Here is a 24860-nt window from a genome sequence, read left to right as displayed (position 1 = left end):
AACATAGATGCATGCCCCAGATCCACCAATGCTTAGGCGTCTGGATAAACATAGATGCATGCCCCAGATCCACCAATGCTTAGGCGTCTGGATAAACATAGATGCATGCCACAGATCCGCCAATGCTTAGGCGTCTGGAGAAAAATAGATGCATGCCCCATATCCGCCAATGCTTAGGAGTCTGGAGAAACAGATGCATGCCCCAGATCCGCCAATGCTTAGGAGTCTAGAGAAAAACAGATGCATGCCACAGATCTGCCAATGCTTAGGAGTCTGGAGAAAAAACGATGCATGCCACAGATCCGCCAATGCTTAGGAGTCTAGAGAAAAATAGATGCATGCCCCAGATCCGCCAATGCTTAGGAGTCTAGAGAAAAATAGATGCATGCCCCAGATCCGCCAATGCTTAGGAGTCTAGAGAAAAATAGATGCATGCCACAGTTCTGCCAATGCTTAGGAGTCTAGAGAAAAATAGATGCATGCCCCAGATCCGACAATGCTTAGGAGTCCAGGGAAAAACAGATGCATGCCACAGATCCGCCAATGCTTAGGCGTCTGGAGAAAAATAGATGCATGCCCCAGATCCACCAATGCTTAGGCGTCTGGAGAAAAATAGATGCATGCCACAGATCTGCCAATGCTTAGGAGTCTAGAGAAAAATAGATGCATGCCACAGATCCGCCAATGCTTAGGAGTCTAGAGAAAAATAGATGCATGCCCCAGATCCGCCAATGCTTAGGAGTCTAGAGAAAAACAGATGCATGCCACAGATCCGCCAATGCTTAGGAGTCTGGAGAAAAACAGATGCATGCCCCAGATCCGCCAATGCTTAGGAGTCTGGAGAAAAATAGATGCATGCCCTATATCCGCCAATGCTTAGGAGTCTGGAGAAACAGATGCATGCCCCAGATCCGCCAATGCTTAGGCGTCTGGATAAACATAGATGCATGCCACAGATCCGCCAATGCTTAGGCGTCTGGATAAACATAGATGCATGCCCCAGATCCACCAATGCTTAGGCGTCTGGATAAACATAGATGCATGCCCCAGATCCACCAATGCTTAGGCGTCTGGATAAACATAGATGCATGCCACAGATCCGCCAATGCTTAGGCGTCTGGAGAAAAATAGATGCATGCCCCATATCCGCCAATGCTTAGGAGTCTGGAGAAACAGATGCATGCCCCAGATCCGCCAATGCTTAGGAGTCTGGAGAAAAATAGATGCATGCCCCAGATCCACCAATGCTTAGGCATCTGGATAAACATAGATGCATGCCACAGATCCGCCAATGCTTAGGCGTCTGGAGAAAAAACGATGCATGCCACAGATCCGCCAATGCTTAGGAGTCTGGAGAAAAACAGATGCATGCCCCAGATCCGCCAATGCTTAGGAGTCTGAAGAAAAAACGATGCATGCCCCAGATCCGCCAATGCTTAGGAGTCTGGAGAAAAAACGATGCATGCCACAGATCCGCCCATGCTTAGGCGTCTGGAGAAACATAGATACATGTCACAGATCTTCCAATGCTTATGAGTCTGGAGAAACGGATGCATGCCACAGATCCGCCAATGCTTAGGCGTCTGGAGAAAAACAGATGAATGCCACAGATCCGCCAATGCTTAGGAGTCTGGAGAAAAACAGATGCATGCCATACATCCGCCAATGCTTAGGAGTCTGGAGAAAAACAGATGCATGCCACAGATCCACCAATGCTTAGGAGTCTGGAGAAACCGATGCATGCCACAGATCCGCCAATGCTTAGGAGTCTGGAGAAAAAGTTGCATGCCACAGATCCGTCATCCCTTTCAATAGTAAGGATCTGATTTCAGTACACACTGAAGGTGTGGGTAATTGCAATACAGCTTTAGGGACGCGGTGTGTTTACATTGTTTACATCTGTGCGAGATTGGTTTAAGGGTTGTGGGGGCCTGAGAAAACAATGACCCCTCTCCTGTACCGTCTGTGCACGTGTTTGATCTGAACATACCATGCCTTGAATATCATTTCTCTCTCTTTCTCCCTGTCCCCCCCCTGCATGGTGGCGCCTCTATGCTCTTGGAAAAACTGCAGAATCGTCTTTGTTGTTATGTACACTGTTAATTGTACTATATGCACGTACACTGCTTTGGCAGAAAGGTTATCGTTCAAGAACCTAATGGCTCTGAATTCTGAATTACTTGTTTTTATCCCGCTCCTTCCCTCCTTGAGCGCCTTGTAACACTTGCCTGTGTATAAGCGCTTTACAAATAAAAATTACCATACCAGAGTGTCACTTGGGTGATCGTACAACCAACTGGGTTTTTTACTGTGATACTGTACAATCTGTAAATCAGTGGTGACCTCCAGATGTTTTGGCTCACAGGCCTCCACGATCCCTCACCACTGCCTATACCATCACGAGCAGCGCCCGGCTATCCTGCTACTTTCAGGCAGATGTGCTGTGACGCACATCCGGGCACCTTAAGAGGCACTAAAATGTGTCTTCCTCGAGGATTCCAGATATCGCGAAATCGCAGAGCAAGCTGTGTCGACTGCTCCGCGAGGCAGGTGGTGGCGACGCGCAGTTGGTGCTGGTTGTTAATGTAAACATTTGAGCAGAAGAGGCTTATCTTGGGTTTACAGCTTGAATCCCGTCTGCAATCACAAGCTGTGCACACAGCGCCCCCTAGCGCCGGCCCGGAATATGGCGCGTGTAGGCAGCCGGACACCTTCACTGAGTCCATGCACATCTGAGCAAAGCGTGCCATCTTCAGACTCATCACGTGACGACAAAGGGGCACTATGGCGGAATAAGACAGACATCCATGGAGATGTTGCCTTATAGTTGGTTTTTTGCAAGGGTCTTGGGAAAGCTGTTTCACTTTGGTCCAGCATGTCACCCGAGTGTCTCTGGAAGTTCCCAGAGCTCTAAGGCGATAACTAGACCTGCATGGGAGAGCCAAGGGAGTCATGAGAAGGGCCGAGCCTGGGGGTCCGGCTGGCTCTTGGGGCCAAATAGGAGCCTAGCCAGAGAAATATCCGTGCGAAATTGGAGGGGTGCTGTTTCAAGGGCATGAAAAGGAGCTAAAGGGTCTAAACGGGAGGGGCTAAACGGGATTGTGGCAACAAAAGGGACTTAAGGTGGCTAGGAGCAACAAAAGAGGCTAAACAATACAGGGGCATCTTAAAGGGCTAAAGGGGCTAAAAGAAAAAAGGTAAGTAAAGGTGTAAAAAGGAGGCAAGAACAGGTGCTACACGGGTCTCGTGACAGCTAAAAGGGCTAAGGGACAACAACAGGTTTTAAATGGATATAGGGACCAATAAAGGAGGAGTGGGCGAGCACACAGTGGGGTTCGTGGCCGGCCCCTGCTTTAGGCACGGGAGTGCAGGGGGTCAATCCAGAGCACTGGTGGGAGCCAGGCTCTCCCAGCAGCTCTAACCATAACAAAGACAAGAGTCTGCGAGCAAATTGACGGGGTGTTTGGCATTGCCACATTTCGAGTTGTAGGTACGGATGTTTCAAATGTCAAAGCGGATGTGCTAGGCAGAAAGCCTAAACTGTAGCCTGGCAACAATCCTTTCCTAACGAGTCCTGACCGTAAGGACTGACTAGGGACGCACATCCGAGTCTCCTGAGAACCCATTCAGGAGGAAGTGCTCCAAAGCCGCTGTGCAAATACCTTGGGAACCTCCTCAGAGCTATTTATTTATTATTTAAAATGTTTAACGTGCCCAAGAGCCCGAGGGTATTGTGGCGCTGTTACAGGCAACGTTCTTAATTGTATAGTACATACTGGTTACATGAAGAAAGCATAAAACAAAGCAAGTTACAAGCAGACAGCATGAGGAAGGGGAAGGAAAATAGCAGTGTTAGTTGAGTGTGGTTTTTAGCATTTTCCGGAAGGCTGGGAGGGAGGTCTCGGCTCTGAGTGTGTTGGGTAGGAAATTCCAAAGTTTTGGTGCTATATGAGGGTAGCCAATCCCCCCTGCTTTGACTCTTGATGGGTGTGATGCGCAGTTGGTTGGCATGGCAAGGTCTTTTGGGATATGATGAGGTATCTCTGGCTATGGTCCCCGATAGGTATGTAGTGGCAGAGAAGCCTAAGCATTTGTGCGTTAAGGTGAGGGCTTAAAAGGTAATCATTTCCTTTACGGGGAGCCAATGGGCAGCTCGTCTGGCCTGCGTGATGTGGTCTCGTTTCGGGATCTTAAGTGCTGCTCTAAGAGCATTATTTTGGACTATTTGAAGTCTATTTATATTTTTTGCAGAGGTGCCGGCTAGGAGAACATTGCAATAATCTAGTTTATCCCCAATGATGGCTATGGCTATAGAAAGGCAGTTCTGGTTGGATAGGAATGGTTTTACTGCGTTTACACGCTTGGTAGTGTAGGCAGATGCAGAGGCAATGGCACTGACCTGTCGTGTCATGGACAGAGTGGAATCTAGGCAACCCCCTAGTGTCTTGACTGAAGAGGAGACAGGGATGAAGGAGTTCTCGATAGTAAAGTTACAGTATTGTCAGCTACGTTTAGCTAGTGTTTCTTTGGGGCCCATGATGATGCTGCTGCTCTCGGTTTAGTCACCGTTCAGACACAGCCCATTAGCTGCCATCCAGGCTTGGATGGTGGTGTAAATCTGGAGGAGAGCTGCAGTGTCTTGGTCATACAAGCCTGAGAGTAGCAGGAGTACCTGCATATCATCGCCATAGTTGGTAAAAGCTATGCCGAGGGAGTCCAATATGTCAAAGAGCGGTTTTGTGAACAGGTTGTAGAGAGGGGGAGCTGTGCATGAGCCTTGTGGGACACCTCAGTGGATAGTGGATGAGCTGCATTCGCCTGGTCTGAGAAGACCTTCATGGCTTTTCCTTCTAGGAAGGATGTGATCCACGAGGAGGCCTTATTCGTAAAGTGAGCTGCATGAGTGAGATGGGAGGTGAGCCTCTTGTGATCCACAAGATCAAAGGCAGCCGAGAGGTCCAGGAGTAGGAGGAGAGCCGGTTTACCTTTGTCCATGATTGCGGTTATTTGGTTTTTAAGGTCCAGAAGGGTGGTTTCTGTGCGAAAATGTTGGATCTGGTTGTGGGCAGCTTTATCTAAGATTTTGAGGTGAATTGGGAAAGTGGTAATAGGTTGGTAGTTGTTAGATGAGGTAGGATCTAGGGTGGTTTTTTTTTTGGTTTTTTTTTTAGTAGAGGGCGTACCCAGGCTTCTTTGAGGCTAGTCGGGACAGAACCAGTTGTAAATGATGCATTAATGATTGCTGTGATGAGGGGAGCCAGGGAGTCACTGCATTCTTTGATAATGTTAGGTGGACAAATGTCTCCTTTGCACATAGATGGTTTGAGATGTTGGAGGAGTTCGAGGACTTCAGCTCCTGTGACGTCACGGAAAGAAAAGAGCAGGTCTGAGGGAATATAGGATGGGAGGCTGGACAGGGGAGGAAGGTCAAGCTTATGTAAAGCTTTGAATTGTGCTTGTATTTTCTCTTGGAGGAGTTCTATTTTGCTGAGCAAGGCTGTATGCTGGAGCACCAAGCTTAATCTTTAATGATCTTGTTAGGACTGGCGGAAGGGATGATAAGGTCTCTGAAGATGGAGAACATTTCCTTCGAATGCGAGTTAGCCTTAGAGATCTGTATGTTGAAGGAGTTTGAATTTTCTTTAAATATCACTTCTTTATACTGAGCGAATAGCCTTGTAAATCCTTCTTTGGTGGAGTCACTAGGCTTGGAGTGCTAGTAAGCTAATGCGTTATGTTTACTAGTACGCAAGGCCTGTATTTAATCCGTGATCCAGGAGTGTGTGTGAATGGATTTTTTCTCTTTTTTTGCATTCATTCAGCGCTATGGCGTCGATGGCTCTAGTGAGTGTGTCGGCGTAGATGTCTGCGAGTATGCTAGGGTCACTTGAGAACAGGGGTTTGAGTTCAGTGACTTCCAGGAAGGGACAAAGGTTGTCCTTAGTTCTTTTGAGCTTGTGACCCGGGCTGGAGAAGCATAGGTGAGAGCTTTAATGGTAGGTGTGGTTGGAATGGTGAATTGGATGCAGTTATGGTCCGTCCACGGGTAGGCAAAGTTGAAGATGATGGAGATGATGTAGCAGTTATGGTCTGCCACCCAATCAAGGGTGCGGCCTTTACAGTGAGTTGGGCTAGTAACTTTTTGTGTGAACCCCAGGTCTTTCAGTTCTTTGGCTAGGGCTGTAGCTGCTTTATCTTTAGGGTCACTCAGACCTAGATTAAGGTTGCTGAGTAGGATAGTTTTGGTGGAGCTTTTTAAGTTGTTGCCTAGAATGTGGAGGAGACATCCTTGGAAATCTGGGGCTGAGCCTGGGGCACTGTAGGTGAGGTGTATATTAATGGTGCAATTGGGGGATAGGGACAGTTTGGATGAGAGAAGGTCGGCGTTACCTTCCCACGGGTGGTTGCACAGCCTGATAGACAGTGCATCTTTGGTAATCAGAGTTACACCTCCTCCTTTAGACAGCAGTGTCTTGACGGATAATTGAGTGTCTGAGCGGGAGGGCTTGAACGGGGGCCTCGTGGAGCCACTTCTCCGTAATAGCCTGTAGTTCTAGGTTGTGAATAGTGATGAGGTCACTGATCTCCAGCACATGGGCGGAAAGAGCGTGCATTTATGAGTGCACGTTTAAGGGCGGGTGAGGGTGTGGTTTTCTTAGTATGGGGAGTGGGAGGAGGGGGTACTTTGGAGTGAGGGGATGGGAAATGGGGGGGCGAATGGACTAGCTTCTTAATTTGATTATTGCGCATGTGGAGCGACTTGATAGGGAAGGCGGGAGTCCTTAGAGGAGGTGTCAGGAATGACGTTTCTGGCACAGTGAGAGTGTTTTTGACTTTAGTGGTGCACTTGGTTGCGTAGGCGTGATGAGTGCGAGAGCCCAGCCTAAGATCCTCCCGGCTGTTGGGCTAGGAGGCAGTGACGTTTCAGTGTGTGACCCAAGCCTGAAGAGCCTAAAGAATAGGTGCGTCGGCGGGCTGTGTGTGGCATTGGGGCTCCTCGGGGAGGCCTGGACATCTAGGATAGGGAGCTGTGGGGCCGGTGTAAGGTGGGTAAATCATGTTGGAAGTTAACAATATAGACTGCGTGGAATTAGTTAAGGTGGAAACGGTGAGCACTAGCATGAGCAGGAGATGCGAGGTTGGGGTGCTGTGATGTATATTCTGCTGTGTGTGCATGTGTGAGGCCAGTGTATACGTAGTGAAATACGTTGGTGAGACGGGGAGCAATCGAGCTAGGTGAAAAGTTAGAAGATGTCAAGCAATGGAGCTAGGTGAACAGTTAGATGTCAAGAAATGGAGCTAGGTGAACAGTTAGAAGATGTCAAAGCCACAAACCTGAATGGTAGAGGCATAAAAATCAATTATACTAGAAATACATCAGGCAAGTGAGAGTAATGCAGGTCGCTAGAGAGCAGCAGTCGAGCAAACAGACCTAAGCAAAGGTGGCAGAACAAGCGAAAGCAGAGTAACATTAGGTGGAGCCAACACAATTCAAGGGCAATGTAATAGCGGCTAGCGGAAGGCACAGAATGCAGCTGGAGGCAGTGAGTAAGGCCAACACAATAGAAACGGCAGCGTAACGGTGGCTAGCGGAAGGCACAGAATGCAGTTGGAGGCAGTAAGGCAAACACAATTCAAAGGGCAGCGTAACAGTGGCTAGTGGAAGGCACAGAAGGCAGTGAGTAAAACGAGTTACTTACCAACTGTAACATTCTTTTGACTGGATGTTCCTCCCACGTACTCCTCATCTTAGATATTCAATATATTCAGCTTTCCTGCTTCGGAAAACAAATGTTCTCCACCAGAGGGCACTGTGCTCATGGTCGCAGCATCGATGTCCCTCGGCGGCAGCCGTCTAACATCGACATCATCCATAGTATAAAAGGCTCGAGCCACGCCCGTTGGCTTCAGTTCTGGTTTTTTCGTATATTTAAAAATAATGATGAGTAGATAAGGCATTTTCCTTCGACCTTAAGCTCTCAAGGAACATCGAGTGTAAAACATGTAAACTGTACTGCGGGGTAGGATGGGAGGGTCGATAAGGAATACGTGGGAGGAACATCCAGTCGAAAGAACATTACTGTTGGTAAGTAACTTGTTCTCCGAATGGATTGTGTTCTCCCACGTATTCCTCATCTTAGATAGACTCCCAAAGCAGTAAGATGGATAGGGAGCAGGTCTACATTTGATTGTGACGCAATGATTAAAATTTCGTGCGTCAATATGAGGTTTGATCTTTTCTCCATGGGAATGTGAGACAAACGCCTGTTTCTCTTTTGTAACGTCATCCTTTCTATGTGCACGCAGGTCTTGCACCAGAGTAGCTAAGGTCGAAAGCATCTGACCATTTTTGCTCATTTTTATTTGTTGAACCCTTAAAAAAAAATCTAATGATGACTGTATCATTCCTTGTATATGTGGTAAAATATCTCCATTTGAGCTTGTTTGAGTAGAATTGTTGGGACCAGCCTCTTGACTTCATCCAAATATATTTTTAAGACCAGCATTGTCATTATTAGCATGATCTCTGTTGACAGTCGCTCAATATGGAGCTGTGTGCTCTGTTTATTAGTATCTGTGGATGGGTCTGCACCGCCCACAGCCAGAGATGCTATTAGATCATCTTGAGGAAGATGATCTCTTCAGCATTTGTTTCTGAGGAGGTGATTTTAGCCTGGCATTTAGCCACTTTTTTATATTTATTTAAAATCTTTTGATAAGTATCCACTCGAGGCACAGTCTTTATAGTGACTTGTTTCACAAAGTGTTTGACAAACGTTTTGCTATTTTAGCATGTGAAGACTTCACAATCGGAGCCCCGTAACTTTTTTGTCTAGAGTTCTTTTTAGAGGAAAACATATTTAAAGTTTTTGAAGTATTGTCGCCGCCTTTAATCAAGTCAGTTACATTATTTTTTAGAACATGATCGCCAGATTGTGCAGTTAAGTCCACAACCTGTCCTGGCTTCTCCGGCATTTGGAGGTTTCCCGCTCCAATTTGAGACTTCATTTTGTGATCAGACACCTGTGTAGCGAAAGCAGCCTTTAAATCACTTTCGTCCACGTGTGACCCCTTGTCCCTGGTCTCGGCAAGCAAACTAACAGCCATTGTTGAAGCCTTTTTAATTAAAGTATACTCTCGCATTTCAAGTGTTTATCAAATTTAGCCATCCAGATTACAATTTTATCAATCTGTTTTGCTTGCATAGTTAGTTGATTATCTAAAGTCTCAAAAAGTTTCATTAGAGACGTCATAGCAATATTTACTGTGTTCAATAAACTTCAACCAGGGACAGGTGGCCCGCATGATTTGTTTTAGGAGTAAACTCTGTTTGTGGTTTTCTTGGAGTGGGCTGTATATATGATACAGAAAGATTTGATATTGTATAGAATGATCTAACATGCTATGCGACATGTTCGCAGTAACTCGTGGGCACGGCGGTTCTTTTGCTATTGGTGAGAAACATGCCAGAACACCAACCGATTCGTTAATCTAGTTACTTACGCCTTGGCCGCACGAAACATGTCGGGCATGGTCAACATTCAAAGTTTCTAACTCACGATTTTTCGCACACTCTTCATTGCCATTATGAGGAATTTCAATAATATCATCCTCAATATGTGGTAACACAGAGGGTAAATGCTCAGGCATCTCAGCCGCTTTCAAAACCCCCTCCAGCGGCTCAGGTGCCTCTACAACCTCAGCAATTGGCATAGCGCCAGAAACCAGTTGTTTATTAGTAAGTGAAACATTTTCTGATGTTCGTAGCTGCACAGCACTGTCCAGAATAATTATGGGGGATTGATTACTGAGGCGGGCAGTCACCTTTGATTTCTTTCGACAGTGGCTCACGTGGGGAACAAAAATCACATCTGCTGAGTTAAGTCTCTTTTCTGCTACAAAAGACAATACCCCCGTTACTTGTTTTTCTGCTGGCTATAGTAGGAGAAGCTTTAGCAGGTTAAGTGTCATAGAGGCTTGGGATACCAAGATGTCAGTAGTAAGGGTGTACAATCCTTGAACCATAATAAATAAACCTACTAACTAGGTACAACAGAAAGCGCATAAAGCTTACAAGACTTAGCTGAATGCGTGAAGACACGCCAACTCTCCCTAATCAGCCCCAACTGCCACAACAGCCCTTATCCAAAGCACTTTCCCAAATGCGCGCGCACAAATGCGCACGCACAGCGGTTATGTAGAAGGCTGCGTAATGCTGGGCTGGGCGAGAGGCGGGCTAACAATCCCTGTCAGCTCTCAGTGACACAAAGCTTTGAAAAAAAGCACAAAATCCGTATGAGCACACTCGTTTTCATCACAAGAGCACAAAGTCTGCCGAACCTGAAAACAAATGAATAATAAAAACAGGTTCAGCAAATGGTCCAGCCGACAGTCACCATTCCTTTGGTATTATAGTGGAAGTGTCCATACTGTAGGTCAATGAACGCAGGTTTCCAGCAGGGTGAGACAGCCACAACAGCCCTTATCCAAAGCACTTTCCCAAATGTGCGCGCACTCCCAAAGCAGTATGAATTTGGAGGAGGGAGTAACAGAAATATTAATCATGGACTGTATGGAGTGCAAAGAGATCCCCTTGAGAAGATTTATAATCTAGAGATTAGTGCATAGATGACCATGTGGCTGCTGCACAAATCTCTTGCACCGGGGCACCCCTCTGAAGAGCTGTTGAAGTCGTCATGCCCCTGGTTGAATGAGCTCTCAGCCCATCTGGAGGATCTTTCCCAGCCAATCTATAACATTCAGTTATTGCCAAAATTATCCATCTGGATAATGTTTGCTTTTTTACTGCTAGACCCAATTTATGTCCAGTATATCTCACAAAAAGTTGGCCACATTGTCAAAATGTAGCCAATCTGGATATATAGAAACTTTTTGGGTCCTATCTGTGTAACCTTTCTTCCTCCATACTTGCATGAAGAGGAGGATAAAAGGAAGGCACTGTTACCTTTTGTGACAGGTGAAAGTCAGAGACAATTGTTGGCAGAAAGGAGGGGTTGACCCTAAGAATAACTTTATCCTTATGAAAAATGGTGTGAGGAGGCTTACTAGAAAGCGCCTGCAACTCCCTCACCCTGCGGGCCGATGTAATTTCCACTAAAAGTATTGTTTTTAAAGTAAGGGGCCTTAAGATTGGCAAGAATGTAAGGGCTCAAAAGAAATACATGTGAGAAATTTTAAAACTACATTTAAATCCCACACAGGTACTTAAAAGGGTATTGGAGGGAACACATTAGTAAGCCCTTTCAGGAACTAGACAATTAAGGGCATTTTGAAATAAGATACTTTGAGTAGCGCTTAAAAATAGATAACGCTGCCAAGTATCCTTTTATTGTGCCAACTTGGAGCGCCAAATTGACCAAGTGTAAAAGGAAACAGTACTGTAGAGATATTACATTGGAATCGACCCACATTCTTATCCCTGTACCAGTTACTGAACTTGTTCCAACGACACTGGCACAAAGATTTAGTTGCTGGCCTTCTGACCGAAAGCAAAATCTCCATTACGTCATCCAGAAGGTCCCAATCCTTTTGGTTTCCGAGAGGTTGAGATATGTGTGAAGGCTGAGTGTCTTGACCTCTGGATGGAGAACCTGACCTTCCTCTTGCGAGAGAATATCCTCTCTTTGTGGAAGACGTAGTGGAGGGCAGATGGACATGTCCAGAAGGTCCGGGTACCACATCCTCCTGGCCCAATCCGGGGCAATTGGGATCATGGTTTTCCTGAACTTTCTTAACCTCCTGATTACATGAGGAATCACGGGGACTGGATGAAACATGTACAGGAGTGGAAATTCCCAGTCCACTATGAACAAGTCTCCTAGAGTTCCTCTTGGGGGAAATTCCCTTGAACAGTACTGATAGCACTTCCTGTTGACACTGGTTGCGAACAGATCCACTTGAAGGGTTCCCCAAACGGTGAAGATCTCTTGAACTTCCCGAGCTAATTCCCACTCGTGGGACACTGTGCTCTGTCTACTCAGAGTGTCTGCCGCTGTGTTCTGCTCTCCAGTTAGGTGAATTGCAGAGAGAGAGATTCCTTCTTGTATTGCCCAGAACCAGAGCTGCATTGCCTCCCTGCACAGAGGTAGTGACCCTACACCTCCTCTTTTGTTGAGGTAGTACATGGCCACTGTATTGTCCGTCATTATCAGGACCTTTTTCCCCAGTAGAAAGGGCAGAAAAGCTATCAGCGCTAGTCCGATTGCTCTCGGCTCCAAGCTCCAAAAGGGTGATGTGTAGTTTGGACTCCGATGGAGACCAGCGACCGCTGTCAGATCGTTGGTGTGGGCTCCCCACCCTGTGAGTGAGGCGTCCGTCACTACTGTTATCTCTGGCCGTGGTTGCCAAAAAGATTCTCTCTTGAGGATATTTTCCTTGCAAGCCCACCATAGAAAATCTTGAACCACCATGGTCGGAAATTGCAAAAGATCTGACATATCCCCCCGAGAATTGGGACCATTGAGCCCTGAGGGCCCATTGAAGGCATCGCATTCTCAATCTGGCCTCTGGCACCAGAAAAATGCAGGATGCCATGAGGCCAAGCAACCTCAGAAAGTCGAAGGCCGGCAGATATTGGGCATATTGGAACTTTTTTACCATCTGCAGAATGCTGTGAGCCCTCACCTCAGGAGCCGAGGCTTTGCCCGAGGAAGTATCCAGGGCTGCTCCAATGAATTGGAGTCTTTGTGATGGTATCATATTTGACTTCTTGAAATTTAGAGAGAAGCCCAGTCTGTGTAGGAAGTGGTAGGTCTTGTTCAGATGTTCCTGGGCTTGTTCGGGTGAACTTGCCCTGATTAACCAATCGTCCAGGTAAGGGTAAATATGAATTCCCCCTCTCCTGAGAGCTGCCACTACCACCATCAGCTTGGTGAAAACTCTCAGGCGGAGGTCAACCTGAATGGCAGAACTCAAAACTGATAGTTAGAATTGCCAATCGCGACCCGCGGATCCTTCCTGAGCTTGAGATGGATCGGCACATGAAAGTAAGCATCCTGAAGGTCCAATGATACCAACCAGTCTTGGAGTTGGAGAGCCTGAAGGATCTGAGAAATGGTAACCATCTTGAACTTGTCCTTCCTGAGGAACTTGTTTAAGTCCAAGATGAGGTCTCAATCCTCCGTCTTTTTTTGGGATTACAAAGTATTGGGAATACCAACCCTTGTTCCTCTCCGCCACAGGTACATGTTCTATTGCACCTTTCTCCAGCAGGGTTAAGATCTCCTGCAACAGGAGCGCATCTGGAATTTTGACAGAGTTGAATCCGAGGGTGATCCAGAGGTTTTTTCTGGAATGTAAGGCAGTAATCCTGGGCCACTGTTTCTAGTGCCCAAGCATCTGAAGTAATGCCCCACCATTCGTTCAGAAGCTGAGAGATCCTGCCTCCCACTGGGGTCTTGTGGGTCAAGGCCTGAGAGTTGCTTTGTTGCGGCTGAGGGGACAGATGCCACTGCTGGGGCTGATCGAGCACCCTTTCCTCGCCCCCAAGGAAATTTCCTTTGCCCTCTGACTGGCCTGTCCTCTTCCCTTTCCAAATGAGGAATAAAAACAAAAAGGACGACCCCTCCAGGAACATGAGCCTTTGCAGGGGCGTTGTTGAGGTTGTCGTATGTAGGCACTAAGCGGCTTAGCTACTTCCTTAGAGGTCTGCAGCTTCTCCAAACTTTCATCCGCTTTGCGGCCGAACAACCTTAAGCCATCAAATGGCATATTAAGAAGTCTGTAGCAGCAAAGAAGTGGGCACCACTTTGTAATCTTTACTCGGATACTGATTTTTTAGAAAATTAGTTTCTTATGTGATTTTTTGTCCAAAAATTGTAAGAGGGAGCCAGCTGAGATAAATGAGGAGACACCCAAATCTAAACTCAACTAAAAAAGCAAAAGACCAAGTACACAACTAGGTCACTCAACTGCTCTCCAGAAAACCCAACCGGGTACTTTGATAATGCAAATTCATCAAAAGTTTAATGTATTTCCGAAATTATATGTTCACATATAATAACCACGTTAGTCCATTGATTTTTCAAAAAAAGAGAGTTTTTATCAACAAATAGTTGCGTGAAGGCATAGTAATCTATGGGGGCAACAATGGCACCCTCATACGCCAACAGCTTCATGTATAAATTTGAAACTGATAATGTGCTGAGTAATCAACGTTGGAAAAATGACATTTGCCTATGGACTCGCTACATCGATGATATCTTTGGAGTGTGGAGGGGCACCAAGACGGCCTTTGACACCTTCTTTGAATATCTCAACAGTATTGATCAACGCATCCAATTCACTAGAGAGGTTTCACAGGATACGATTACCTTTTTGGATATCTGCATTAAGAGAGAGACTACATCTTACAGTACCTCAATCTTCCGGAAACCGACAGATCGTAACAATCTGTTACATCGCTTAAGTTTTCACCAACCCAGTTTACTCAAGAACCTTCCATACAGTCAACTGCTTAGGGTTAAGAAGATTGTTAGCGACCCCGAGGATTGTGCAGTCCAACAACAGATTATGAAAGAGAAATTTCTAGCCCGGGGCTACAAACAAACAGAACTCGACATAGCATCAAATAGGGTCAGTACCCTGACACGAGAAACTTTGTTATCTACCCAAAATCCCAGAAATAAGAAAGAATTAAAAACACCGGTATTTGTTTCTAAATTTTCAACTCAGAGTAACAGGATTAAGAAAACTATTAGTAAGCACTGGGGGATTTTGAAGAATGATGTCCGAGTACAAAGTTTATTCACTGAATTACCGGTATTTGCCTATCAACGTAGCAGGAACTTGAGGGATGAACTGGTATATACTAGACCCCCCTTGAAAGAATCTGCAACCCAACGCACTGGGACATACCCTTGCCTCCACTGTACCAATTGTAATTCAGTAATTAAAGGAGACTCTATCAACCATCCCAGAACAGGGAAAAAGATTCCGCTCAAGAACTATGGTACTTGTGATAGCACCAATATAATCTACGGCATCAAATGCCCGTGTGGAAAATTCTATGTGGGACAATCCACAAGAATGGCTAAAGTGAGGTGGAATGAGCATCGCTCATGCATCCGGACTGCTAACACCAACTCTGCTGTAGCCCGCCACTGGATGGAGAATGGTCATAATTTGACCCAAATCAGATTTGTGATCTTGGAGGTACTGACTAAGAATAATCCTCACGAAGATTTGAACCAGCGGTTGAACCGAAGAGAGACATTTTGGATCGACAAACTTGGGAGTTTGGTTCCCCATGGAATGAACGAGGAGATCAATTATCACTGTTTTTTATAATTTTGCCTTTTCTTTGATTCTATGGACATGTTTCTAGCTATTATATACTGTGAATTGCTTTATAGACATGTTTCTAGCTATTATATACTGTGAATTTCCATATGACTGATCTATTTGTGTCCTCCCCGCTACGTCTCCTGGACAATTGTCTGGGACCCAAGGTGGCGTTGTTTTGCGCCACCATAGCAGTGGGGAGGCTTGCACCATCAGCGTTACTCCCTTTGGTGTCGCCACTGTTCGACACTGCATTTTGTATGTTGATTGTAATTTCAGAATGTAATTCCACAACCATGTGTTACTAATATTATGTATACTGTGCTTAACATATTTAGCAGCCCGCCTCTGGGTTGGACACCATTTTAATTGCCATCTCACTTTCATACCTTTGGCTACTGCTTGTCTTTACTCTTCTTTACTTTGGCAGTATTTCTTCTATTTCCATGTTTTTCATTATTGATAATTTTGAGTCACCATTATTCCGTGATTACCTTTTGGTAGAATGTAAATTATTTTTTGACTTTGCACTCCCTTCCGGAGATCCACACACAGTCGGTCATCCCTACCCGCGAGTCCTTCGGGAACGCGGTCACGTGGTAGATTCAAGAGGCGTTGTCCTGACAACGCGCCGATGCGTGCATCGCAGTTTCAAGTGAGCTAGCGAGAGGAACAGTTCTATCGCTCGCTGGTCACACGGTAAGCCTTCTTAAAGATTTATCTATACCGATCGTACCTGTCTGCTTCCATAGCTTATGGTACTTTCATTACATTTCAGCCTATTCCGAAGGCTGCGCTACGGCGCTGACATTTTCCCGGGCAGTTCACTGCCGTCCACATGTTTTCGCACACCAAGCCACCACGCATGCAAGCACTTTACTACTCAGTCAGGTAAATGCTATTCGAATTTTTATTTCTTGCCAATTTTATATGCATCAGCCCTCTCACTGCTGTTTTCTTCTTCTCCTTCTGTTTCCTGTTATCCGCATCTATCAATTTTGACCTTTTCCACCACAACAATTATTGGTATGTTATTTACTTTATTCATTTAATTATTGTCGATACATTAATTTTGGAATATTATGATATGACACATGTACAATTTGCAGACTTGCCCTGAAGAAGGATATATGAATCCGAAATGCATTGGCAAATGTTTTTGTCTGACATGAGATGTTAAGTGGCTTTTCCTTCCTCGCTAAGGAAATATTAGTAACGCCTCACACCACGAGGCAGATTACTATGCCTTCACGCAACTATTTGTTGATAAAAACTCTCTTTTTTTGAAAAATCAATGGACTAACGTGGTTATTATATGTGAACATATAATTTCGGAAATACATTAAACTTTTGATGAATTTGCATTATCAAAGTACCCGGTTGGGTTTTCTGGAGAGCAGTTGAGTGACCTAGTTGTGTACTTGGTCTTTTTATATTAAGAAGTCTGGCCTGTACATCCGATGCAAACCCCGACTATCTCAGCCACGCAAATATGCGTAGCACTGTGCTAGACGCCATGTACCTACTGATGCGGTCAGCAGTGTCCAGACCTGATTGAAGGCATTCCCCCATAGCCTCCTTTCCATCTCTCACAATCGCCAGGAACCATTCTCGCGCCCCGCCATCAGGAATATGTTCAGCTGCCACTGTCATACACTCCCAGAGGGTGTATGTGAATCTTGCAAGGGTGCAAGTTACATTTGTTGATTTTAATGCCATGCTTCTCTAAGAAAAAATCTTACGAGACCATGCATCAACTTTTTTGTCATCCCGGTCTAGGGGAATTGTACGGTATGCCGAATTCCTAGTGGATGTGGCCGCCTGGACCACAAAACTTTCAGTTGACTGATGCTTTATTAAATATTCAGGGTCCGAAGACGAGGGCCTGTATTTACTCGTGAATGTTCTATTTACTGCATGAGCTGACTCAGGGATTTCCCATGAAGCCATCACCTTTCTTTGCAGAGCTATGTGAATGGGAAGTATGGGATCCTGTTGAGGGCCTCGAGAAAGATTGTCTGTCATGTCATGTCATCCTCTTGGTAAACAGGGGAATTTCTGCTCCATCCCATGAATTCCGTTACTCTATTCATCAGTCTCCTGTATCCTGAATCTGCGTGATCAGCAGGGTCAGGTCTCTCAAACTCTAACTCAGGAGATGTATCCAGACCACTTGCTGTCTGTAGACACTCATATAGGTCAGCCATTTTGGAATGAGGGTCAATTAACTCCTCACAAACTTTTCTTGTTCCAAACTTAACACCCGAAAGTTAAATATCCTCCTCTGAGGAATGCTCTTCATAAATTAAAGATATGGATTAAAAAGAAATCCTGTCTAGTTTCTGGATGAAACCTCTTCTTAGGTGGCATAGACCTTGGCTTCGACAAAGAAGCCGATTTGGGTATCGGAATTAACAAAGACCTTGACAAAGGCATTGATGCTATCGACACTGGCTTCGATACAGTCAAAGGAGTTCTCCATGTAAGAGTCTTTGAGTGGACTGCCGACGCTTTCGACCCTGTCGACTTCGATAGAGGCGTTGAGGAAGCCTTCGATATAGACTTTAATGGAGGTTGGGTATTCAACACCATTTTGTTGAGTATTGCCTCCGGTTTATGCACTGGTAGGCGTTTTTTATGAGGCGTCGGAGAAGTTTCCTTCAATGACGCCCTCGACGATTTTTCGCCAGATTTTATACTTTGTCTTTGATCTCCCCCTGTCACTTCTAGCAGGAGCAGGGGCATGGTCTTCACTAGACTTCTTTGAGGGGGCTTGGGCCGCATTCTCAAAGATTATCATTTAGGCTCCAAAGGCCTCCCACTTGTTTGGGGAATCATACTATGAAGGGCAAGTGATAACCTCCGCTTCTGATGATGTCGAAGAAGAGGAAGAGGGAGAGGGAGATGGGTGTCGCCTTTTCTTTGATTTTATTTTTTAAGATGACTTCCTAGACCTACTCCTTGGCCTTGATTTCTTAATTTTGTGACGTCTCTCACTCGACTCAACCAAGTCTTTCTTTCTTCTTGAAGAAAACTGAGGATTCCTGCCCCACTGCCAGTTTACCTCTCCATTCCCCAAGAGCTTTGTTGGTCATCGCCTGACAGGAACCGCACTCGTCCACCCGATGGTCCAGACAAAAGCACCGGAGGCAATTTTGATGGGGATCGGTAATCACATCATCTTCCCGCATTTCTGACATTTCTTAAAGCCAGTTTTAGGCGTGTAAGGATTCGACGAAGAAACATAGTTTGAAGAACTGAAGCGCTGTTTTCTTGATACGAAGCGAAAGCTATCGGAAAAACGGAACTGAAGCCAACGTGCTTGGCACAAGACATTTATACTACGCATGACGTCGACGTTCGACGGCTGCCGCCGAAGGACATTGATGCCACGACCTCGAACACAGCGCCCTCTGGTTGAGAAATCTTTTTTCCGAAGCAGCAAATCTGAAGATATTGAATAGCTAAGATGAAGAATACGTGGGAGGACACAATCCATTCGAAAGGCCAACACCATTCAAAAGGGCAGCATAACAGTGGCTGGCGGAAGGCACAGAATGCAGTTGGAGGCAGTGGGTAAGGCCAACACAATTCATAGGTATGCTGGGCCCGATTGGGAACTGCACTACCTCTGAACAGAATACGATTGCAGGACCAAATGCACATTTCTTTTGGTACTTGCCAGCATAGTAATCCTGTGGATGGGATGCAGTGTGTGGTTGGCTTTTCAGCTGCTAGTTTCTTCCACTTTTGAAGCAGCATTGTAACAAAATCCCATCTAAATCAGAGTCTCGCTAAGGTAGGAGTTTCCTTTTCATCTTAAACTTGAAGACCCCATGATATGATCTCAGCTTTAAAAAGTAACTATGCTTTGAATCGCTTTCTTTCTGTGGGCATTCTTCACCGAATGTGGTGTTTCGGGCCTCTAATAGTTACAAATTTTAGTGAGACGCATCTGGTGAAGCTTCAATGTCAAAAGCAGTCTTAATTCGGCCCTTCATGTGTGAATTCAGACACTTAAGGACTGCTGCGAAGATGACTAGTCTTCTGTCTCTTCTTAACAACCAACCAACACGAAAGTGCACACATCACATGACAATTTAAAATTGCCAAAGGGTGTATGCATACGGAAAGCACATGCTAAAAACTAAATATTTTACAGAAGCAAGTGCTGGGCCATCTCCTCTGTTTTACTTCCTTGGGTCTAGGTTTACTCTGGGCCTCCTGCCTCTCCAATTTGACACTTCTGCTTTGTTACCACCTCCTCTGCTGTTCTCTTATCCTCCTGATGCCCTCCTTTGTGGTTTCTCCTCTTTCCAACATTCTCACAACTCTACCAGCCAACTCCCTTCTGCTCTGTCCGTCACCCTCCTAGCAGCTCCATGCCACCTTCTGCTTCCATCTCCTGCCAACCTCCAGGTTGTTCCCTCCAACCTCCCTTGTGGCATCTCTCGCTCCAACCTGCCTGCAGCAGGGTTGGACTTATTTAGGTCCTTGCTTGCCCTCTGGGCTGTATTCCTTCTACATGGCTGCACCTGTGGAAGACAATGAACGTGCTGTATTGTATAGGAGATACTAATATAGCACTTTTCAGATGGGTTTAGAATAAAAAAAGTAAGTTCTTGACAGGTTCCTAAAAGGCGAAAAAAGTTCCACACATTCTGCAATAGAAGAGGTAGCAAAAATCCACAATTCAGGAGCTGCCTAGCTTTTCTTTTCCAGGCACCCAGCTTTTCTTTTCCAGGCACCCAGCTTTTCTTTTCCAGGCACCCAGCTTGCACTTCCACTGAAAGACAGAGGACTAACATGGTACCCAAAAAATCAAAACCAACATCATCCCTTCTGTGACTTTGTTGCGCTCAGGCATGGTCAGTTTTAGCCTCTCGCACTTCCCCAAGGTTACGCTGGACAATGCCAACACAGCCCAAGTGAAATGTTTCCGTTTTTTAATGGCAGAGAATGGTGCTCATACTTGAAGAGTAAGTCCACATGCCTCCATGCATCACATCGCCATCTTTCTAGGCCTCCTCTTGGTCGAACTAATGGGATGCACTCACATCAAAGCATTAACACGCACACTCCTTTCGTTCCCACATTCTCCCGCTTCCTACAGCTATGAACCCACCCTCCTATCGTCCTACAACCTACCAAGGTCTGAAAATGCAACACTGGGCACAATACATCTTTTACATTCAGCTCAGCAGTCCGTCCAAACGGCATTTGATGGTATTGGGGGCAGCATAAAAGACTATTGCAGCTCAATCACTAAAATGTAATTTTCATTTACCTGGTTTGACTTTAGTTGTTTACAAATCAGGACATTTCTATAAGCATGTGAACTTCTACAGACTTTTGCAAACATTAATAACCTGTAACTTCTTTGAAATCTCCTACCCCGTAGATTTCTCATCTGTTTGTGTCCTATAATACACTGAGTGGGCTTGGATTTAACACATGTTCTACGTTTATTTAAGCCATTCTGACTGGGACTCGTTTGTATGTAGTCAAAAGAGATTGCCACCTAACCAACTACAAATGTGGGTTCCAGTTGCTCACCCATCAAACGGTGCCCCTTGGATCCAACATTTAGTGTTTATAATCCAAGTTCATTTTATTATCAGGATTCCAAATAGCCCTAATTATTTGTCATGTTATTTTAGCTTCTGCTTATGTTTGGAAGCAAATTAATGACAAGAATTACATACATGCTACTACTAGAAAACCGTTCAGCATGGCCTGAATAAAAGTTTGGAGGAGGAAAAATGCAATCAAGCAACTTCACTTTAAAATGCCAGAAGCAGTAGATTTTGGAGACCTACCTTTTCGCTTGCAAGGAAGACCATGACATCCCCAGGTTCCTCCTTCCGGTGGATATCCAGCACCATCTGGCATGCAGCAGACACACGGTCCCGGGACTGCGGGTCTTTGTAAACCACTTCTGCTTCCGGAGGTGGACCCTCCTCAGTCCATGGAACATGTACTACTGGGGCTGCTTCCCCACAGAAGGCCCGTAGTCGAGGCTCCAGTGTGGGCGCGGTGATGATCACGAGTTTGAGGTCCGGCCGTTGCCTTAGCACGTCCTTCAGCAAGCCTAGCAGTGCATCCGTTGCCACGGTACGTTCCTGTACCTCGTCGATGACAATCACCCCGTACTGGTGCAGCAGCGGATCGGACATCATCTCGTTCAGAAGCATCTCATCTGTGCAGTACCTGAAAAGAAGCCAGCAGTACCTTAGAAAGGTGGGTCTAGGTCTGCCCACTACCTATACAGTTCATGAAGACGGTGAGCCTAGTAAGAAATCAAGAAACCCATCCCACTAATGTATTGGTATTTAATGGAGAAGGAGGAATGACATTTCAATGTGAAAGATTCAAGTGGCAGGTGACAGTCCCCTGTGTAGAGTGCATTACCATAGGTGGTAGATGTTTGAATGAGAGCACCTACATTGGTGAAAAGATGACATGGAGGGACAGAGCAGGCGCATGCATACACCAGACAAAAGGTGTCCCATTTCCAGTTAATTTTAGAAGTATACATTTCTTAAAAGGAGCACCAGCACATGGGATAATCACAGCTGGGAAGGGCTATAGTCCAGGTGGAGTCACTACAAGGATTTGTAGAGACCATTTGGTTACAGATAGGTGGGTTTTTATTATGTAACAGTTCCAGTTATGGGCTGGCTTTGATGAGGGGGAAGGACACCCCAGTGGACAGGGGAAGAGTACGGAGCAGGAACAGAACCAGGTTGACACACCAGGTGGTGGAAGGAAGGTCAGGTGACAGATAGGCTGAGGGGGGAGGGTGATCACTGTGTGCATGCAATATAAAGTAGAGCAGTGGGCTAGGTGGTAAAGGGCAAGGCCATAGATTCTTTTGTAGACTTGGAGTAGAAATGTAAAGAGTGTATGTGCATGGAGAGCCTGCCAGCATGGTGAAGGTGTAAAGTAGTGGGGGAGGATCAGTGTAGATTTTAGAGGGCATGTGTGGCAAAGTTCAGAACTTTACTGATGGGAAGACCCGATAGTAGGCTGGAACAGTATTCAGGTATTCTGAGTTCAATGATTGATATAAAGGTTATAGTACAGTAGAAGGCAAGGTGCCGATGTTCCTCAGGGATGTTGCACTAGGCTACCATGGCTATTGCCATAATAAATAGTTGAAGTTTGCAAGATTCAAAACAGGGAGAGAGCAGGCTAGGGGGAAGGATGTCGTACAGAAGAGCAGGAAAAGCAGTAGAGGCAAGGAGAAGGACAGTTTTGGAAGAATTCCCCACCAGGCAGCATAGAGCGATCCATCTATAGGAAGTCAATCAAAATATCATTTTCCCCAGGGAGGTATAGATGGTGAAGAGGCCCAGGGCAGACCCTTGAGGGACACCCCCTGGCAGAGCTGTGGGAGAAGCAATGCTGAAATTCCAGGTGAAGGAGGAATTGGAGAGGTCGTGGGTCACCCAGTCAAGCACAATGATCGCGATGCCTAGGGAGGAGAGGGCCAGAAGGAGGGAGTGATGGGGGGAGTTTCGAAGGCTGCAAAGATATCAAGTAGGAATAGGATGGAGGAGAGATGACTGATGTGCAGTGGTCTGAACACAAGAGAACGATTTTGGTGGAGTGTTTTCAAGATAGCAGAGAATGTGGTTAAAGACCAATTGCGTCAGGAGGTAAGAGGGGAAACATGATCAAAGGAGGGATTGTTGGGATAAGATCAATCTTTCCAGATAATGGGGACTACTTTGTAGCAGACATTGAAGATATTGGGTGAGAGGAGGAGACGCGATATAGGCACAGGTGGTAGGTACAGGTTTTTAAATTATAGTGGGATCACAGGACGGATTGGCTGAGCGTAGAAAGGGTTGGAGCTCTGAAGAGGATGTGGGGAGTATATGGAATAAAGAGGAGAGAGAAGAGGTGACAAGCAGAGGTGCAAATGAGGGAGGGAGTTAATTGGGTGGTTAGAGTGTCCCATATTTTAGTGACCGTGGAGAAGTAAAGAGCAAAGGCATCAGCAGAGAGAGAGAGGAGGATACAGAGTTCATTTTGGGAAGCCACAGGGCAGTCATTGTGTGCTGCTCCCCAAAGATAATGTCAAATCAGTGATAAGTAGAAGATACTCACTACAGTAACTATGGCACCGCATTCATTGATATGCATAGGGTTTCTATTCTAGTGTCTAGTGTAGAGACACTGAAGCAGGCAACTCGACACACAGCATTACTGCAAACACCCCCCTGCCTAAAACCCAAGCCCCATTCCTGGAAACCCTACTTGGCCTCCTGTGCTTTACCTGGGGCACGTGCATGTAAAGTGGGAGGGTCACATGTTAATGGGGGAAATGACAAATGGTAGCAGCCCCACAAGTTTAATATTGCCTTAAAATGAACACATAACAGGGAATTTTCAAAAGCTAAATGTTGCTGCCGTACCAGTAACTGCATGCACATGAACGGAACCTCATTTTTGGGATGGGGATACTATGCCAGCTTCCCCGTCCATTTCTGTGCAGCTGTATGGAAATTAACCTAGTCTACCTTTGCTGCCTGGCCTCCTGAATGTATTATTTGGTGATGGACTGCAGGATTCGTAACTAGTATACCTGTATGGCCACAAACAAGGTTGGCTGTGCTATTGGACCGATGTAATGCAATATACTATGAATTGCTCAACTGAAATTACGAAGGAAAAAATCTATAAATGGGACATTAGGGACTAGGCCCAAGGTTATATAATTCCTCAGACTAGAAAACTGGTTACCTAGAAGACGGTGCCGAAGTGGTCAGTGGACCACAGTGCACATTTGATAGCCACAATCAGCAGTTTTACGAAACAATACAATAAGTTAGACATGTAGGATGAGTACTAGAGTCAATCTGGGTAGCTAACAAACTAAAGCAGGTATAATCTACGTGGTTATTTGAAAATTAGAACCTGCACAAAAACAGCCTCTTGGCACGCAACTCATAACAGATTAGAGGCAAATGCACACAAAATGCTGAGTGTTAAGTAAACAATTGACAAATGCAGGAGTAAGAGTGACTAGAAAGGCAAAACCCTAAAATAACATGCAGGTAACTACAGAGTGGGCCGCCACCTCGGGGCATGTCGCCTAATTAGCACCTGTGTAGTGCGCTACATGGGTGCTAATGGTGTAAAAAAATAAAAAGTAATTCCTCTCCGTGAACGAGATGCCTCGCAGTGTCTCGTTCACAGAGAAAATATTACACCAACACGGGCACCATAGAATGACAAAGTTACTCACCGTAGTGACTACCTTACTCCTAGTCCATAGTCCCATTTCCTCCATACTTGTGGGACTTGATAGGACCGCAGCACTTTAAAGCATCAAAACAAAAAAACACAAATATATATATATATAACGGGATGTCCCACAAGTATGGAGGAAATTGGACTATGGACTAGGAGCAAGGTAGTCACTACGGTGGGTAGCTTTGTCATACTCCTATGTCCCGTTACGTCCCCTTTCCTCCATGCTTGTGGGAGATCCCCAAGCACTGACCCCAGGTATTACGGGTGGGTGGAAAATTCCCTTATTGAAACAA

The 24860-nt window shown here is 45.6% G+C and overlaps 1 protein-coding gene across 2 annotated transcripts in view; it reads right to left on the bottom strand.

Annotated features, from left to right (window-relative positions):
• DQX1 (DEAQ-box RNA dependent ATPase 1) overlaps positions 1-24860 on the bottom strand; it is a 512398-nt gene that overhangs the window by 229414 nt on the left and 258124 nt on the right. For both annotated transcript variants that reach the window (XM_069632365.1, XM_069632366.1), the window contains exon 4: positions 21123-21513. In XM_069632365.1, coding sequence (XP_069488466.1) covers positions 21123-21513 — 391 coding nt within the window. The remainder of the gene's footprint in view (positions 1-21122; positions 21514-24860) is intronic.

The sequence above is a fragment of the Ambystoma mexicanum genome, chromosome 6q (genome assembly GCF_040938575.1).
Source record: "Ambystoma mexicanum isolate Mex_15411 chromosome 6q, UKY_AmexF1_1, whole genome shotgun sequence".
Lineage (NCBI taxonomy): Eukaryota > Metazoa > Chordata > Amphibia > Caudata > Ambystomatidae > Ambystoma > Ambystoma mexicanum.
The sequence above is the reverse complement of the archived record's forward strand: the minus strand, read 5'-3'. Positions and strand labels throughout refer to the sequence as shown.